At 31.2% G+C, this 19,368-nt stretch overlaps 1 protein-coding gene across 4 annotated transcripts in view; it reads right to left on the reverse strand.

The window, feature by feature from the left end:
• The window catches only part of LOC115882525, a 60,691-nt gene that overhangs the window by 19,435 nt on the left and 21,888 nt on the right, over positions 1 to 19,368 (reverse strand). The window contains exons 1-2 of one of the 4 annotated variants that reach the window (XM_030900640.1): positions 16,776 to 16,882; positions 14,336 to 14,453 (exon numbers count right to left, since the gene is read on the reverse strand). The exons of 1 other annotated variant lie outside the window; for it this stretch is intronic. Coding sequence is in view for 1 of the 3 variants with exons in the window: in XM_030900638.1 (XP_030756498.1) it covers positions 13,534 to 13,776 (243 nt within the window). In the remaining 2 variants the exon portion in view is untranslated. Of the gene's footprint in view, positions 1 to 13,533; positions 13,912 to 14,335; positions 14,454 to 16,775; positions 16,883 to 18,053; positions 18,120 to 19,368 lie in introns of those variants that run through there. 2 more of the 4 variants (XM_030900638.1, XM_030900639.1) reach the window with 2 other exon arrangements.

The raw sequence follows: 19,368 nt of genomic DNA on the forward strand, positions 1-19,368 counted from the left end.
AAAAAAATTAACTATTTTTAATATAACTATTAAATTATTAAAACTATTAAATATTTTTAACTTATTTTAACTATTTTTGGGATTTTTTCCGCAAAATGTGCTATCTCTAACGATTTGACCTCGTTGGCTAACTTTTTCTCAAGTAATTTTCTTTTCTACGATAACGTATTTTATTTTACAAATTTTAAAAACTAGCTTTTATAGGGATCTAAACAACCCATTACTCACTACCATTTTTGAATTGTTCCGCTAAAACCTATCTAGAGAAAAATCTTAAAATTCCCTTAAATTTACTATTGTTTTAAATCTGGACATTAGCTGCTATAATACCTACTTCCAACGCTTCTATAGAGCAAAATATTTTTATGCTTAACCATCCTAAAGAATAAGACAGATTTTCTGGATAACCTGTTTACTCATAACGCGTTTTGATGAATCAGCAAGTCGAATAAAATTCAATTTCAAATAAAAAAAAACATAAATTACATATTTTCCGTCATTCAAGGCATGTTGTTCAAGTGGAAGAAAAACCTTTTAGATTATTATATTTTCTTTTGCTTATTGTACGTTTTTTTCACATTATTTGAATAAGTTTAAAAGAAAAAAACCCACAAAACAAGCGATATATATGTATATATATGAATGATATAAAGAAATAGTTTTTAAGTCCGAATATCATTAAACAGATGTATGCAATTTAACTGAACGGTATATTTGCTGTTTGCAATTAAGGGAAGTATCTAAGCGCAGGGATAATTCTGGTTTGCTGTAGTCAGTTTCAATTTGATGCTAATTATTTTGGCAATAAACAAAATCGAGTTGATTATTGACTAATTTAAACCATCCCAAAAAAAAAGAATGCTAAACCACAATATTTTTAATAGTAAAGGAACTAAAATTCGTATATATTGTTATGATTTTTATGAGTACCTCGTTTATATAGTGTATTGTTATGATTAACAAATTAAGGTTTATGTATATGTCAGATTGTATTATTCATAATGCATGGTTTTTATGACAGAGGCGATAGAATGGTACGGGAGATAAGATATTGTGAGCGAGGCTCCCGCGGTCAGTCGGTAACCCGGCGCTCGCACGAAGCACATGTTTCTGACATAATCCTGAGTACTACGATGTAATAAAGGAGTTATGAGAGAAATCCAGTGTTTTATTTGAAAATACAAGTTGTACTCTTACATATCAGAAGTGGGATGGCCGAGTGTTATGATTTTTATGAGTACCTTGTTTATATAGTGTATTGTTATGATTAACAAATTAAGGTTTATGTATATGTCAGATTGTATTATTCATAATGCATGGTTTTTATGACATAAGCGATAGAATGTTACTGGAGATAAGATATTGTGAGCGAGGCTCCCGCGGTCAGTCGGTAACCCGGCGCTCGCACGAAGCACATGTTTGTGTCGTAATCCTGAGTACTACGATGTAATAAAGGAGTTATGAGAGAAATCCAGTGTTTTATTTGAAAATACAAGTTGTACTCTTACAATATGCTACACGTATGCTTTTTGAAATTAGATTACGATTATTCATTTAATTCTAAAAACCATGTTGATAAAAAGGGCAAAAAAATAGAAAAAATTATATTTTTTCCAACTCATAAATGCCATTCTACCATTATTTTCTTTGATGGTATAAAATTACTTTTAAACAGGTTAACATATAAAAAGCAAAGATGTCACTTCAACAAACAAGAAAAGAACTTTATTTAAAGTAAAAGTCATTAAGTTACCCTTAATTCTTAGCTTGTTGAATTGTTACCAAACTTTGTTTTGCCATCGACTTGTCGCCCTTTCGTGGCCTTTGAAAGTTTTAACGATTCCTCATTATTTATATACTAAATAAATTATATATTTAATATAATTGGTATGTTGTTTCTCTCTACAGGCAGATGCAGATACATAACTGTAAATAATAAGGTACTTGATGGACCTTGGAAACAATTTAATTTAATTTGTGTTACTGTTTATTCGATAATAAATAAGTGAATAAAACCCTTATGATAGCAGTCGTTTGTTTTGCATCCTACTGTTTTATTTATTTAAGTATACACCACTGAGAAAGTTCTACTGTTTTATTTCCAGAAAAATAAAAAAATATATTTATACAGGGTGGCCCGAATTGTATTCAGGAAACGTGGGCAACATATTCTACAGATAAAATATGTAAAAAGTTCGTATAAATGTATGTCCTAAAATACTTCGTTTCGGAGATACAGGATGAACAAGTTTAATTTTTATTTCGTTCTTTTCCAAATAATTTCCGAATAATAGTCGATATTTGGATAAAAATTGCGCGTTCTTTGACATAAGATTGTATTTCGATGTCAAAATAACTCCTATTTGCAGAGCTTGCCACCTACATGGTTTTTAAATGTTTTAAAGTATAATAACTCTTCGTCTGTACCTGTATAAAACTACTGAGTGAAAAAAACATACAATTCCGTAATTTTTTACATCAAAATCAAATTTTCCATGTCAAAAAACTCCCAAACAGCAATTTTCATCCAAATATCGACGTTAGTTCAAAAAGAGAGAGAGATATCTACAGAATATGCTGCCGAAGTTTCCCGAGTAGAGTTCGGACGGACCACCCTGTATACTAAACGACAGTATATAACATATGACGTTCTGCAAACATTGTTCTGCTATATATTGAATGAAGCGTTTTCGATGCATTAAATATGGATGCCCATTCGCTGGAGTAGGGCAGATTTGAATTGAAACTTTTTAATGTAAACAAATTGTTGAAATACTGTAAAGATAAATAAATTAATAAAAAATATAAAAATGTAGATAAGAAACAGAATTTATTTTTATTTTATTTAAGTGATGTTTTGAATTCTATTATAAAGTTAATATAACTAATTATAAGAGGATTTAAGATACTTCGTAAAATAGAAAAAATATTTAATGAAAACCTACAATGTTTATTTATGGCACGGAACTCTATAGAAACCGATATACCTTTGTTTATCGATAATTAATACTGAACTGAAAGTTGTTAAGGACGAGTATTTGGAGCAAGAGCGGGGTAAAAAGCTTCCTGAAAATTATAAGCGATTCACACCAAGGCCAAAAACCTAATAAAACTAAACCGTACGTGAGAAAGTGCTGCAAAGGTGTGGAAGAAGTTAGCTGTAACATAAACAGAGAGACGACGCCGACGGCGAAATTAAAACTTACATCTTTCAAAGATACATAACATAGTTGTAGAAAACGATTAGAAGAAATTCTTAAACATTATCTCCACTATGCCCGAAATATTTCGTGAAACAATTTGCGGGGAATCTTGGCTTGTCTCGGCCGCAAACTCCGAAATAGATCGAAATCGCCCGAGACAAGCCGTAATGGGTTGTTTGTTTTTTGTTATTCGATTTTCTTTCGGGAAATGTTTCAAGAAACGTTTCGACAAAACATTTGTAACACGCGTCTATATTCTTCGTACTACTTCGCGAAATAATCAAGGTCAAACTTTGTGGTGGCTTCAGAAAAATAAGTAAACGTGGAGTATGAATAAATATCATTCGTTTGTAATGGAGTGTAAGTGTACGAACATAGTGGAGGCAGGTTTCTGCTTTCCGGCAACCAGCGCCGTCTCTGGGGACCTATTATTGACCACTCGCATCTTCAAATATCGCTCGCATCTCGCATCTCCTAAAAAGTCATATAACAATATACAGATGCGTAACTTTGCGTATATGCATCACGTGTATTGTATATGGCTATTTCGGAGATGCGAGAAGGGTTCGGAACTAGATAATTAAGAGGAAATTTACCTGATTAACTAACTTAACCTAACCTAACCTAACCATATTCAAACGCCGCGCCCGCCGCGCCGGCGCCTCACATAGGGGTATTTGGCCTATAAACCTGGCCAAAAGTGATATTTTTTTATTTTCATTTTTTATCTTTACTGAATACAAATCTATAAATACTAAATGTAAGCACGTTTATTAGCTTTTTTTAAGTCGTAAGTTGACTATCAAATAAATAATATATTTCAGTTATAAGTATGAATTATCTTGAGTGTATTCTGAATATTTCTAAGATTATAAAATAGTAGAATTGTTTCTAGTGCTTTTTTTGCAAATTGTTTATAATAACTGTCATGAGGGATACAGAGCCAGCTGGCAAGTCCTGTTTTATGCCATATTTTTATTTTGAAACGTTTCCTTCTATTCTATTGCTTTATAATGTTATATATTTAAAAAATCAGAGGCATTTTTATAAGGTGTAAGACTATTCGGCAATATTCCGCATGGAAATTAGTATCCGTTCAATGCTTCTCCAGCTTTGGAATATGTACAAAAATCTTGCCAATATTTGCCACTGCAAAAAAAATTGATTTAAATAGATTCTTAAAGGAAATAGTCTTTACCCTATAACAGCCATCCTCGCTCAAATATCGTCTATAATATACAAATTACTTTCTTGTTCTAGCATCCTCATCCAATTGCTTGGTTTTGCACAGAATGGCCCTTTTGATCGGTGGAAAGGGTTTCAGAGTAGAGGAAAAAATATTGTGTAGGAAAAACAAAATGGGGTTCCATATTAGCACCCTCTCCTCTAATAATTAATATTACTAGCAAAAAAGCAAAAAATCATAAAACATCATTTTGGCCAACTTTTAGTTCTTAATACCCTCTGCGCCCTCCGCGCGTGCAAAAGCAGAAATAAATAAATTTTCGTTCCGGTAAAAGCGAGAATGCCGATGAACGCTGGTTGACGGCGCCTACCTGCTTTCACTGTGAACTAGCCGATTTGATAACACGCTTTAATTTTTCAAGGTTATAAGCGCGAGGCGGCGGCGGCGCGGCGCTACTATGTACCCATATACAGGGTGTCCCAGAAATACGTGCAAGTATTTTAACTTAACTGGTAGTATAGTTCAACCCCAGAAATACGCCTATGAGTTTTTTTTCTAAATATTTTTTTTTTGAAAATTCGGAATATTTTGAAAATTTTTTTGGAATTTTTTTTAGTTTTTATTTAAAAAAAATAATTTCTTGATAATATGGCAACATAGGTAGTAGATTAAATTTACAAGAAAGAAAATCCAGAAAAGATCCAGTGGTTCTCAAACAAATCTCGAAGTATTGGAAAGAATGTGTAAGGACCAAGAACTATTGACTACAATAAAACGACGGAAAGCAGCATATTTTGGCCATATTTTTCGAAACAACAAATATAGTTTCCTACAGCTGATCGTTGAGGGAAAGGTTGAAGGACGACGGGGCATCGGGCGTAAACAGTTTTCCTGGTTGCGGAATTTGCGCCAGTGGTTTAATATAGGAGAGGCCAGTGCAATTATCCGTTTGGCTCAAGACAGGGAGGAATTCCAATTGATGGTCGCCAACCTCCGATGAGGAGAAGGCACATGAAGAAGAAGGTTCTCAAAATTTTAGCAAAAAATCATTTTTTTGAAAATTTTCAAAGTAAAATAACTCCGTTATTTTGGACTTATTTGAAAATCGATAAAGAGAAAATATGTTTCTTTTATCGAGATCTACCACCCTTTAAAATACTTGCACTTATTTCTGGGATACCCTGTTTATAACAATACACGTGATGCGTATACGCAAAGTTGCGAACGATGTCAAGAATAGGTACCCAGATTGGCGCCGATTACCAGTAAGCGGCAAACCTGCTTGCACTGTGTTCGCACACTAATGTAATACCAATATACAGCGCACTAAATTAGATTAGGCGAATAATCGAATTTTACAAGGGGGTTCTGGGTTTCTGGGTGTATAACAGGTATATACCCAAATTTCTTTATTATACCCATTGGATACTAAATAAAAATAAACGGCCCATCACTAACAGTGAATAACTGTTTTGGTAGCACGCCTTTTATCGGCTTACAATCAACGGTGTTATCTAACTATTTAAAAAGGCGTCTAATTTTATTTCTCATTTTTGAATGGATTTGTAACAAACCATGCTGGGTATTAACAAAAAAAGTATCGTCTACAGTTTTCTATTAAAATCAATAAGAGAACATTGCTTTTAAAAATGTCCGTGGACCATACTTTTGTTGACATAGGGTCAATCAATCATTTTCCCAATGAGCTCCATATTGATGATGTTACCCTGTTACTGAGGTGACTAGTGATAACTACTATTATGTTAATCAATTAAGGTCGTAAACAACCATGACATACAATTTTATATACTAATTACCCTTAATTCCAATATAATAAAATTAAATAATAAAAATATTGTAATTATATTCCTGCAGATCAAGTAAAAAAAGTCTGGTTTTTTAAATATTTATTATACATATTATAAACACGTGTTATAAGTTCAGTCAAATATTAATCTTATGGAATATATTACATCAACATAAAACGAGATGTTATTAAAGAAAAATATCATCATAACAACTTATTTCAGTCTCAATCTCAGATTTATGAAAAAAAAAAGTCCTTTAATGTCTCGGGTATAGAAACCGACACATGTGGGAGTAGCTCGAGACAAAATGAAATTACAGGAGACAACAAGAGACAACCAAAAGTCGCCAAAAAATTCCCCATGCCCTTCTCCGCAATTGCAATTTCACGAGTAGTTTTGAGACGTTTTCGAAGAAATGAAAATAGGCCGAGACGAGACAAAATTAGACGAGGAAACACGACCCGACCTGCTTCGGACTGTTTTCCGCATAGTGTATTACAACTTTTAATGAATATTTATTTTATTTGTCAAGGAAAAAACCTAGTTCGTGAATTCGCAAGCCTAAAAGTGATAACAATTTAAGTAAAAAAAATAATAAACCCAAACATACTGTTACAGATCTAAAATGAATGTAACCACCGTATAAAAATAATATAGAAAATGAAAACATAAAAATTCTTGTTGTACGTTAAGCGGGAAGCCGCTACTGCGTCTACCACTTGTTGCACGCTAAATTACACTGCTTGAATATTATTTCAATATTGCAAACCTATTCGGAATATGTTATCGATAAAATGAGATTTATTTATTATTTGTAAAATGCAATCAGTAAATTTCTATTCGTTTGAACAAATTAATAACCGAAATGTGATAAAGCCGTCGCTTAGAGACCGAAATTTGTTAGAAAAAAAGCTTTATATTAAATGAAACAAAATCGCCCACATAAACCATCATTTTTAATAACAGATCTTTTCTTAAATTCTACAATTTTAAGAATATTCTTGGCATTTTTTTGTTTTAACCAGAATTATTATCAAACCGTTCATTAATATGTAATATTTTAAATTTAGTTATTAAAACTAAATATGCCTAGAACTTCTTGGGTTATTCAGATATAATTTTGGTGTTTCATTAATCAAACGAAAATAAATTCTAGATAAACTAGATCTATTTGAAGATAAAAAGCCTACAATACAAAATTCCCCTTTTTATTGTCCTAAATAAATAAATCAAAACTTGATAGAGTCATCTCTGTCAAACATAAACGTGTTATTCTGGAATTTCATATGGGATAACACCAGTTCATTTTATATAAACGCTCCAGTATATCCGATATTTTATATACGTATATAGAAAAAAAACAATGTAAAACCAGTTTGGTAATAACCTTTATTTAAAAGAAATCATTCTTCAAAAATTCTAACATTTTTCATATTTCTCTTGGATTTTCTTTTATTCTAACCTATGTGTTATTGATTTCCGAATTTCTTTAGATATTATAAGCACGTGTTATATAGAATTTAAATTTTACCGAAAAAAACACCTGACGAACACAGAATGCTTTAAAAATATTGCTTTAAATTGAAAAAGATTTATCGTAAAATCTTTTGCGTCATTTATAATAAATATTAATGATAATTTTGGATCAAGATTGGATTATATAATTCCTTGAAAAAAGATACATTTGGGCGTTGTTTATTTTATAAAAACTGGAAAAAATACTGTTAAAGTATAGAAATTAACCATGATTCAAACATTTTCAATCTCGTGAAGTTGACAAAATAAAGACAAACTTCCCAAAGTTCTTCGCTATATAAAAATAGCATTTAAGACAACGGTGAAAAGCTTTTATTCGAAATATATGAAATATAAAAGCAAAAAGTTATACTTGGCTAATATCTTTAAGTATTTTAGTACTGGAACCATTGAAGACAATTTAATTCATGAAATAAAATCAATTGCAGTTTTGCAAAGATAACTGTAGTCTTGATGTTACAAGGAAATTGTCAATAAATAATTTAGTTGTTATACATATTATAATAATTCTTTTTATAACGGTTTATCTATATTAACTACCGAGTAGTTTAAGTTTAACATATATAAGAATTTAATAATTATATTAAATTGCTTAATTTTTGTAGGGCCATAAATTCATAGGCTGAAAAATTTCCAATTTAACACTCCAGTACAGCTCAGTCCCCTCGAAAACGATATAAGGGCGTTAAGCCTCCCTTACACCCTAAAGTTTTCGCACCACTGAATAAACACACCTAATTGAAAAAATATGGGTAAATAGCCTTTCATCTTTTATCGCGGAATAAAACATCATGATAAAATAATTTCTAGCGAGAAACAAATTTAAACCTCCCGCGATTAAAATAGGCAATCAACTGATATCGAATAAAAGTAGTCATTGAAATACCAAAATGAACTAATGCTCGCCAAGTCGAGAACAGCCATACTATTCTGTTCTCGAAGGTATGAGCGGCACTTTTGACCACCCTGTAACTTCGTTGTGGATAAAGCAAGAATATTAATTTTTACTAAACATGAGAACTTACTATAGTTGGGTATATTGTCAAAATATCTAGAAATTCTACCACATAATTGATGAATTTTCGCTTGTCAAATTTGAAAGATCATTAAAATTCTAAGGTACAGTTCTAGAAATGTCACAAATTTTGAATTTTAGGTAGCATTAAGTTTATAATGGAAGAAAAAAAAATGAAAATCTCGAAATATTCTTATAGACTAAAAGATGTCTAGTCGCTACTGGTAACTGACTTTCCGGCGATAGTAACAAGAGAACCGGCTATGAAAGGGATGATTTTGAAAATTTCGATATTTATTATATTTTTAGGCTATATAATATATATTTATGCTAGGCATATATCACAGGATTTAACAACTTATTGCCCTGCAAAGTTTATACATTTTGTAGGAACCAGTTAGACCTACTTATAATATTGTAAAATCCCTAAATTTAAGAAATTGGCGCTTATCAAGTTTTCCCCTGGACCTTTCAAATATTATCAGCGTTACAGTGTTGCCGGATCATTTAAAAAATGGTAGCATCTTTGTTATTTTAAATAGAACACCCAGTATATATTACATTTTTTGAAACTACTTTCATCTCACAATTTTTTTTATTATATACTAACCTACAAATATCTTTTATAGTTTTCGATAATCCAAAAAAATACAAAAACATAATTTGGAATTAGCATCGGTAAAACCATGAACTGAACATTTTTAAAGATGAAATTTGGGTTATGGCGAAAGTCCAACAAAAGTTGTTAGAAAACTAGAATTAATCGGTTTGATATTATATGATTTTATACAATAATTCAAAATTTATGAATTATTGCTAGTCAAACTTCTTTAATTTTGACAGTGACTCACTCACTGTCATCCAAAATCCTAAGGTATTTCCAGAAGTTCCACATAAGCTTTATGCTTATAACGGAAGAAAAAAGTGAAAAATATCGAAATCTGTATCTAAGCTTAGAACGTCTTGCAACGTTGTCCGCTGCCTAACTTCCACGTCCTTCGGTCATTCCATTGACCCTCACTTAGGCCTCTGACACTCATTGCTCTTATTACACCCTCCTTCCAAGTCTTTTTGGGTCTTCCACGCTTTCTTCGGTTTTGGGGAATCCATTGCATAATTTGTTTTGGGAGTTTGGTCTCATCCATCCTCTGAACATGTTCGAGAAATTCCTAAAGTTCTTCTCCATTTCCTTTCTCCAAATCCATTTCTACTGCTTCCACTTTCTTCGGTTGGCTTCCGTTATTCTCCAAGTCTCTGCACCATAGAGTAAACTGCTTATAACAAGGGTCTCGTATATATTGATCTTCCGTTTTTTTCCCTACTTCACATTATCCCAAAATACTCCTTTCAGACAGCCAATTTTTCTTCTAGCTTGTGATATTCGGTTTTTAATTTCATTGTCATCTTTGGCTGTTGTATCAAATTTCACTCCTAAGTAGGTGTAGTCATTGCTTCTATTTCTTCATTTTCTAGATGCGTGCTAGATAACTCTGCACCAATAGGTAGACATTTAGTTCAGTAAGTTGATTTCCAAACCCCATTGTTGGTATTCATCTTGTAGTTTTCTTGTCATCTTTATCGTTGACCATAATAAATTGATCATCTGCGAACTGCAGGGTATATAGATAGTATCTCCCAGATTAATGCCCAATTCCATTAAATTTTCTCCATTGTCTCAAGGCCTTTGCTACATATATTTTAAATAATATGGGAGAAACACAGCATCCTTGTCGTAGACCTTTATTAACGAAGAATTTTTCAGATTATGCATTACCGTTTTTCAGAGCTCTAATTATGTATAATATATAGTTAATGTCCTGTAGTACCTGAATATTACCTGTAATACCTTGAATAATCTCTAAAAATATTTTTGAATTAAGTTAGGTTTATAGTCGCTACCGGAAACTGACTTTCCAGTCGACAAAAAGTTAGAATACGATTAATTCTAGTACAATTAATCGATTTGATATTGTCTGATTTTATTTACATACAAAGTTTATGAATTATCGCTAGAGAAACTTCTTTAATATTATTTTGAATGGCATATTACCCGAGAAAAAAATAGAAGGATAACCTAGAAAAAAATGAGATCCTGTCAAAAACATAAAATGTAAAAAAATTGCAAGTCTCGCAATATAATTCTTTCACTATAAAAAGTTTTGAGATCTCGTCAAATCAAGTCGGTTTATTTTATTTAGTTTACTATTACGTTACTTGCATAATTATATACAAATTTTAAATAGTCATACTAAAACTTTATACATATTATATTACAATAAACATGCATTTTTCAATTTTACAAAGTTTATTTAATAATTTTCAACTTATAATCGTTTTGTTTAGATTATATTACACATACACCGTTTCTAATGAACACAATATTTAATGAATGAATATGCAGAGGAATATATGAAGTCGTTTGCATTTATATTTAAAAAGTATTTTATTAATAATTAAAATATTTCTTTTGCTTTTCATCAGGCAGAAGTATAATATTAATCAGATAATAAAAAACATATTTTTATATTAAATTTAATCTGCAAATTACATTTCGGCATAATTTATACATTTTTCTTATTAATTTTTTTATACGTCGGCAAAAAATTCCATTAAACGAAAAATAAAAATATGTGTACCTTCAAAAATCAAGTATTCTTTGACCATTTCAAAACTGAACTGATAAAATGTCAAAGAGGGAGATGAGAAAAAAAAAACAATTTAAGGACGGCATAAACTCAAGTTGTCCAAAGATCAAAGTAAAAGAAATTTTACTTTTAAAAGCCTAACCTCCAGAGACAAAATTACAAATAAAATTAAGGGCTTTTTGGTAACGAAATATTTGAAACTAACAGACTGTTCTATAAATGAGAAAAAATGCGAAATAAAAGCTGTGTGGTACAAAGAAGTATTTAGTAAAAATAAGTTTATGAGTTAAAACACGCACTTATGGGAGTCACTTTAAAGTTGAATTAAAGTTATCAGTACCACCAAAATACCTATTATTTATCCTGCAAATCAACTAATTAAATTCCAAGTAAAATAAAGGCAAATACTCTAGTTCGATCTATAAAAGGTTTTGCGTTAACAACTGCTTTTCAAACAGACCTCAATTTTCGAAATAAAAAAGCTAAAACTACAAATGTTTTTTGAAGGATTTAAAAGCCAGTCATGTAGAGTCAATTTTGCTATTTAAATAGCACTAATTGAAAATTCCTGTGAAATGGCATTTGATTTAATAAAATTTTATTTATTAAAGTAAGATACGACAGTACATAAGGATTTTTAAGCAATGATTATAGCACATTTTTGGTTTCGTTATACAAAATGTTTCCCTTTTCTTTTAGAAAACAAAGAATAATAAAATAACTAAACAGAGAAAATTACAAGGTATTAAATATTAGAACTAATAAAAATTGGATTAAACTAAATAAAAAAATATAACTATCAAACACACATAATTATTTCTTGAATGAAGTATAATGTAATGGTATTAAAAAAGAGTAAAATAAGTATAAAAAATGTTTTACACAGAAAATTATACAGAACTATAATTCATGTAGTATGGATAAGAATATAAACAAAAACTGTACCACATCTTCCAACTAATATGGTATATACAATATACAATGTACAAAAAAAAATAAACGAAAGTATTTACAAAGACCCTAAAAATACTTCTCATTTAATACCATTGTTATTTACATCAGTGATTTTATCCTGGAACAATTATAAGAAAAAATACTAAATTTTAAACAAAAAAAAATAGAAGTAAAACAAGAGAAAAATATTTTAGAAATACAAATTAAATAAGTATAATCACAAATTTAACAAAAATAGGAACATGTCTTGAGATTGAAGGACTTTCTGGAAAACTACGAAACAGAAATATGTAACATATAAAAGTGTCAAGCTGCATGTTACATTACTTAGAGCAACCAGAAATGTGAAACAAATTACAATTAAGAATGGAAAACAACATCTACAACGAAGAACTTTAACGTTCAGGATTAAATTGTACAAGAAAAGTCTTATTGGGAACAATTCATTTAGGTCAACAATTTTTATGGTAACAGGTAGAAACTATAATAATAGTCTCAACTCATATTAAATAAGTAAAACAATCATCAAATAAGCAAAAAAACTACAACTATGAACTAAACAAAAACTTTAAAAAAATATATACAAAAACAAATAATAAATCAAAGTAAACAAAATCAATTAAAAAATGAGAAGAAAAAGCAATTCGTAAAAATTATTTAGACACAAAAAAAAATAAGTAAAAAAACATCTAATCCTAATTTAAACGAAAAAACTACAAACCCAAAAAATATACAACAAAATCATAATGGATAAAAAGCAAAGTAGGATTATGAATAAGAAGCAATGGTGTGCAGTGATAATCAGATCTGGATAAAATATCTCCATATAGCGGAAAAGATGGGGTTAATGTGTGCCAATGAAACAGTAAGTTTACACTTCCCCCCCAACTGCCGTTACTTTCAAAAAGTATAAACCACTCAAAGATCTTTAGGGAAACATTATAAAAAATAGTTTCTTGATGTAATAAATAACAACTAAAAACCTAAAAAAGTATAATGTATTGAATCCGCGTTTCCACTTTTATCATTTGCGCGCTCAAAAAGTTAATTTTAAATTGAACAACTATGAAATATGAACGAAACCTTTTTTAATACTAAATTATAACATCGTAAAAATACTGACAAATTATAATTGAATAAACAAAAATAAAGGGACAAATAACTTTCAAATAAAAAATATACTAACCTCAATAAAATCAAGAAGTACAAAAGTTGATAAACTAGAGAATATGGGCCTATAAATTCGCCTGTATGTTTTGACTGGACAGCTAATAATGCAGACGGACAAATCAGACACCATCAACCCAACAAGCAGAGGGTTTCTAGGTACCCGGCTGGTACATAACTTGTATGCAAAAGCCAGATTTATAAAGAACCCAGCACAAGTGGTTGCGATACATATGCAGACTATTGTTTCCGATAAATCCATGCTATGAACGAATTTTCAAAAAACGGAAAATTTCAAAATCAACGTGGCGAATGCCATTTTCGAAACATGAAAAGGGGAAAACTCGCGAAAATTGACGATGTGGCGGGAGTTCCGCGCTGCTGGAAAGCCCGACAGTTTTCCCGGCCAGCTGAGAACAAACTGAAAGCTGAACGCGGGCAAATGTATATAGGTACACCCCGGCATCTTCATCCCTTTTACATTCATCCCTTCTACCCCAAAATATCATCTACTGTCGTCGCTGAAAGGGAAAACTTTTTGTCTTATTATTTCAGACTTTTCCACCAGTTTAAGGTTGCGATCTTATTATCTGTCCTATCGACAAATAAAAATGTCTAATCCGGATTTTCTAGGATATTTATATAAAGGCTATATTATTCATTATAAACACTCTTTGAAAAAGTATAAATGTTAATAAAAACTCGCCCAAATTGCCATCGATGCTAATTTTTGTCGTATAAATATGGTTTAATTATGCATTGATGCTCGATAGTTTCAGTATATTAATAATATTATTACACTAATATGAGAATACACTCACCGGCACAAAAAACAGGCACTATAAAATTAGTTTTATATATTGTGTTCTAATGTTCTACCGATTTTGATGATTTTTAAGCAATTTGTAGCTAAATTATTTGACTTTTTAATGTCTATTTCTAAATTAAAAATGAAAGTTGCCATCTATCAATTATACGAGGGAAAACAAAATTTTGAAATTTAGGTGAAAGTTAGAGACACCCTTTGGAGTACGTTAAAAAAGCAAGGAATTTAAAAATCATATTATAATCTGGGTAGGTCTTTTCTCGATATTTTATTTTTTGATTCATCTCAAAACCATTATATTTTTTGGAGATGCCTTTGAAGGAGACACTAAGATTTTTTCGTATTTTTCAGATTAAAACTATGCCTTTGTTTTCGGTCCTAGTCAACAAACCTATAAAATAGTGTTTATGATCTATGTAATATCACTGTCTTTGAAAAATCATATTATAACTAACAGATATGGTTTTAAGTCCAAAAGTTGATTTCTACCATGATCAATTAAAGCAGCAATAGCCGATACTCATGATATGCAGAAGACTAGCCGGAAATAGATGGGGCTGCTCCCCTAACATTTTGCGCTGGATGTATACCATGATAGTAAGACCCATGATTACTTATGGAGCAGTTGCCTGGTACACAAAACTAGAGCAACCGACGGCAAGGCTAAACCTATGCAAAGTCCAGAGACTAGCATGTGTTTGCATCACAGGAGCCATGAGAACCTGTCCAACAGCAGCAATGGAGGTCATTCTAGATCTAACACCACTGCACATTGTCATTGGTAGATATGCCAATGCGACATTGATTAGAATGGTCACTAACGGAATTAGTACTGGGAGAATTGTCAGATCAGGGGCTTGGAACACCCTCATAAAGGAAATACCACTCCTGCAACTCCCAGTGGACGATATGCCAAGAACGTACAACTTTGAGAAACATCTCAATGTAGTATTGAGCAATAAAAAGGATTGGAAGAGCGAAACGCTTGCCCAGCAGTTAAAAGACCATACCATAACTTGGTATACTGATGCTTCCAAAACCAATACGGGAATAGGGATCGGAGTGTTTGGGCCGAAAGCTAAATACTCCGAACCAATGGGCACTTACCCTAGTATCCTACAGGCAGAAATCTACGCTATCGAAAGATGCGTACAACTTATCTTCGATAGGAACTATCGGAAACAAGAAATAGCCATCTTGTCTGATAGTCAAGCAGCGTTAAAAACGATCAACTCAGTATCAATCAATTCGAAATTGGTCAAAGAATGCATAGAGAAGCTGAATAAATTGGGCAAAGAAAACAAAGTCCTCCTACTCTGGGTGCCTGCTCACCAAGGGATAGAAGGCAATGAAAATCCAAATAATCTAGCTAGGAAAGGAGCGAACACTCCACTAACTGGACCAGAACCGTTCTGCTTTTCAAGTGGTAACCAACTCAAGGCGGAACTCAAGAACTTGGAAGATTCCATCCGCAACCTGGAATGGAAATCTTGCAACGGTCTAAGACACTCGAAGAAGTTTCTGAGGGCTTATATCAAGAAAAATCACAGATCTTCCTGGGTCTGAGTAAGAACAATCTTCGGATTGTCACGGGTTTTTAACAGGACACTGTCTCCTCAATGAACACCTCGGTAGATTGAAACTAAGAAGAAACGGCGAATGCAGATTCTGTGGGGAAGATGGGAAAACACCAGTACACCTCATCACTGAGTGCGCCGAGACGACAACCATTCGTGCCATGAATTTTGGTACGACTGATATTGGAGATGGAGAACTACCCTCTATAAAACCGTCCCAGATACTGACTTTTGTCAAAGCCCTGGGACTGTATGATGAGTTATGTTTCAAGAAAGGGGGACACAATGGATCTGTAAGGTCGAAGTGATTAACCCCCCTCCCACTCATTCTAAATTCTAAAATTCTAGCCGATACTTAAACTAAACCATCTCTACTAGAGTAAACGTTAATAAACAATAATAATGTGCGCGTTCAGGGAACACAGCGGCTGATCGACCGCTGAGTATTTTGCTCAGCGGCTGACTGTTTTTGCGTGTAAAAAGAGACCGTTTAGGGAAATCGCTTACTCAGCCACTCAGCCGCTGACTGTCCCTGAACGTGCCCAAATGTGACTTTGACATTAGAAAAACAATAAACACTATTTTATACGTGTGTTGATGAAGACCCAAAATCAATGCTATAAAAAATAAAAAAAGCTATAAATCGTTACTGTCTTATTCAAAAGCGAATATCTCCAATAAAATTAAAGCTATTGAGATGAATCAAAACGCCAGCTATAGAGCAAAGATCTACCTAGATGAATAAATGATTTTCAAATTTTTTACTTTATTAGTATATTCCACAGGGTGTATCAAACTTTCACCAAAATATCAACATTTTGTTTTTTTTCGTATAATTGACAGATGGAAAAAAAGTACCATTCGCGTTATTGCACTAAATTTCATAATAAAAATTAGATTAACTATTTAGTTAGATTAAACTTGAAAAAACAAACACAACATGTGTCGTGATTATGACTTTCTCGGTGTGAGATTATTTTTTCTATAGCAATGACCAAAGATATAAAAAGTACTGATAACTGAGAACAATTCACCTGATAACAACAGACAACAACAAAGCCAACAACAGATATGTAAAAATACAAAAAAAAGTTGGCACAACAAAAAATGTGTAACAAACTACAATCAAGACTGCTATTCAAAATCTTCAGGAAAGAGAAAACTAAAAATGACATACAAAATTTGTAAGAAGAATAGGAAAAAAAATAAAAACACAATTTCATTAACATAAAATTGGAGAGTTACAACCAGGTTTGGGTAGGTAGAAAATTTGACATATATTCTACTGTATTTTCTACACGTAGAATATTAATTTTCTACACTAACTAATTGTCTACATTTTCTACATGTCCATATGTAGAAAATTAGTTATGTATATTGAAAGCCATTTTTGACGTTTATATTTGTTTTAAGTACTTTAACACAGTGAGTAGCACAAAGAATAGATTAATAACAATTAAACTAATTGTTATTTATTATTTAAAAAATGGATGTCATAAAAGTTTAACCATGAATAGTGACTTGTTATGATTCATTATAGAGATTATAGTACTTAATAAAAACTAATTCTCAAAAGTAACACTCAAACAGAATAAAAAAATTATAACACCTAGCATAATGATAAAAATAAGAACTACGAACTATAATATAATAATACACTATATACATAATGTATAAAACCAGGGTTTTTTGAGAAAATTGAAAAAAAGAACAACCAAAACTTGTACTATAAAATCAGACTTTTCTCTACGGTATTGAGATTAAATAGAATAAAATAATCTAATAGTTTTCAGATCGATTACGACAATTAGTCTCTTATTACACGTACTTACAGTTTTTAACACTTATAGAATTTAAAGAAAATACTTGTTAAGGGAAAAACAGCTTTAAATATACAAAATTGATTTTGAACATGTACGCGGATTTTATACATTTTCTACTTAATATTCTACGCATTTTTATACATATACGTATAAAATTAATTTTCTACGTATCGTTACCAAACCCTGGATACAACCGTTTTCGTTTTTTAGAATATATATATTTATTACTTTATTTATTTATATATCTCCCCTTCATTCCACTGAATGAAATAAGTCATTTCCGTCATTTAAATGAACTAAATACAAGACTTACCGATTTTTTAGAGAAGCTTCTATTTAATGATTGACAGTCTGATTCTGATTACAGTGACACAAATTTGACAGTGATTAGAAAATGATATTTCGTTTATATTTTTTGTGTTTAATACCATATAGACAAACTAGTGAATTTTTACAGTCTCGGAAGTATCCGTTAACATTTACCTGGTAAAAACAGATTAGTTGGCTTCCTTGTTCAGAGAGGGCAGAGCAACCTCATGCTTTGATTAATTCCTCGTGTATTTTAAACAAAATAAATATTAATAAATTAAATATATTGCGTGACCGAAAATGTTATGTCTTTGATTAAAATAATTAATAGTAAATAGTGAAATATTTATATAACACAAAAATATCAAGAAAACCAACATTTCATTTTCTTTAATACAATAGGTACATCTTTTTTAATAGGTACATCTTTTTTTTAATACAGATCTATAGGTAGATACTTATGAATCCTTGGTTCTAACTCATCGCCAAAGAAACTATCTACAGAAAATAAAAATGAAATACCTTTGAAGACATGACACGAGAAGGTGAACAAGAACTAGAAGACGAAAGAAATAGGAGCAGCGCAAAAAATCCCTAAGATATTAGAGAATTACTATATAAATAAAGACTGTACAATAGCAATTAAATTAGTTCAAGATAGAAACACATATCCATGGTGGTCCGAACTGTATTCCGGAAACTTCAGCAGCAGATTCTGCAGATAAAAATAAGTAAAAAAGTTCGTATAAATGTATGTCCTAAGATGCTTAGTTTCAGAGATACAGGGTGTAGAAGTTTCATTTTTATTTCAAATAATTTCAGAAGTAACATCAATATTTGGATGAAATTGGGGTCTGGGAGTTTTTTGACATGAGAAATTTGATTTAGATGTCAATATGACTCCTACTAGTAGAGGGCGCCACCTACATGTGTTTTAACTGTTTTGAAGCGTAATAACTTTATGTCCGTACCTATATAAAACTACCGAGCGAAAGAATATACATCTCTGTGACTTTTTACGTAAAAAATATCTCTTTGTAAAAATCGCTACGAGCAACCGTTCTTAAGATATTTAGAATGGAAATAGTCAATACATGTCATTATTGACGAAAAATAAACACGTTGAGTAGATAGTTATTTCACTGAAATAATAAATTTGGGAGATGTTTATTTTTTTAAATTAATCATAATTTTTTCTGCAAAAAATGATGGTAAAACAGTTTCTGTTGAACTTTTGGCACAAAAACATTTCAAATTTATGATTTTAGTCTAATAACTATTTAGTCAGCATGTTTAATTTATGTCAATGATGACAGGTA

The sequence above is a fragment of the Sitophilus oryzae genome, unplaced genomic scaffold (assembly GCF_002938485.1).
Source record: "Sitophilus oryzae breed Bouriz unplaced genomic scaffold, Soryzae_2.0 scaffold_177_pilon_pilon, whole genome shotgun sequence".
NCBI lineage: Eukaryota > Metazoa > Arthropoda > Insecta > Coleoptera > Curculionidae > Sitophilus > Sitophilus oryzae.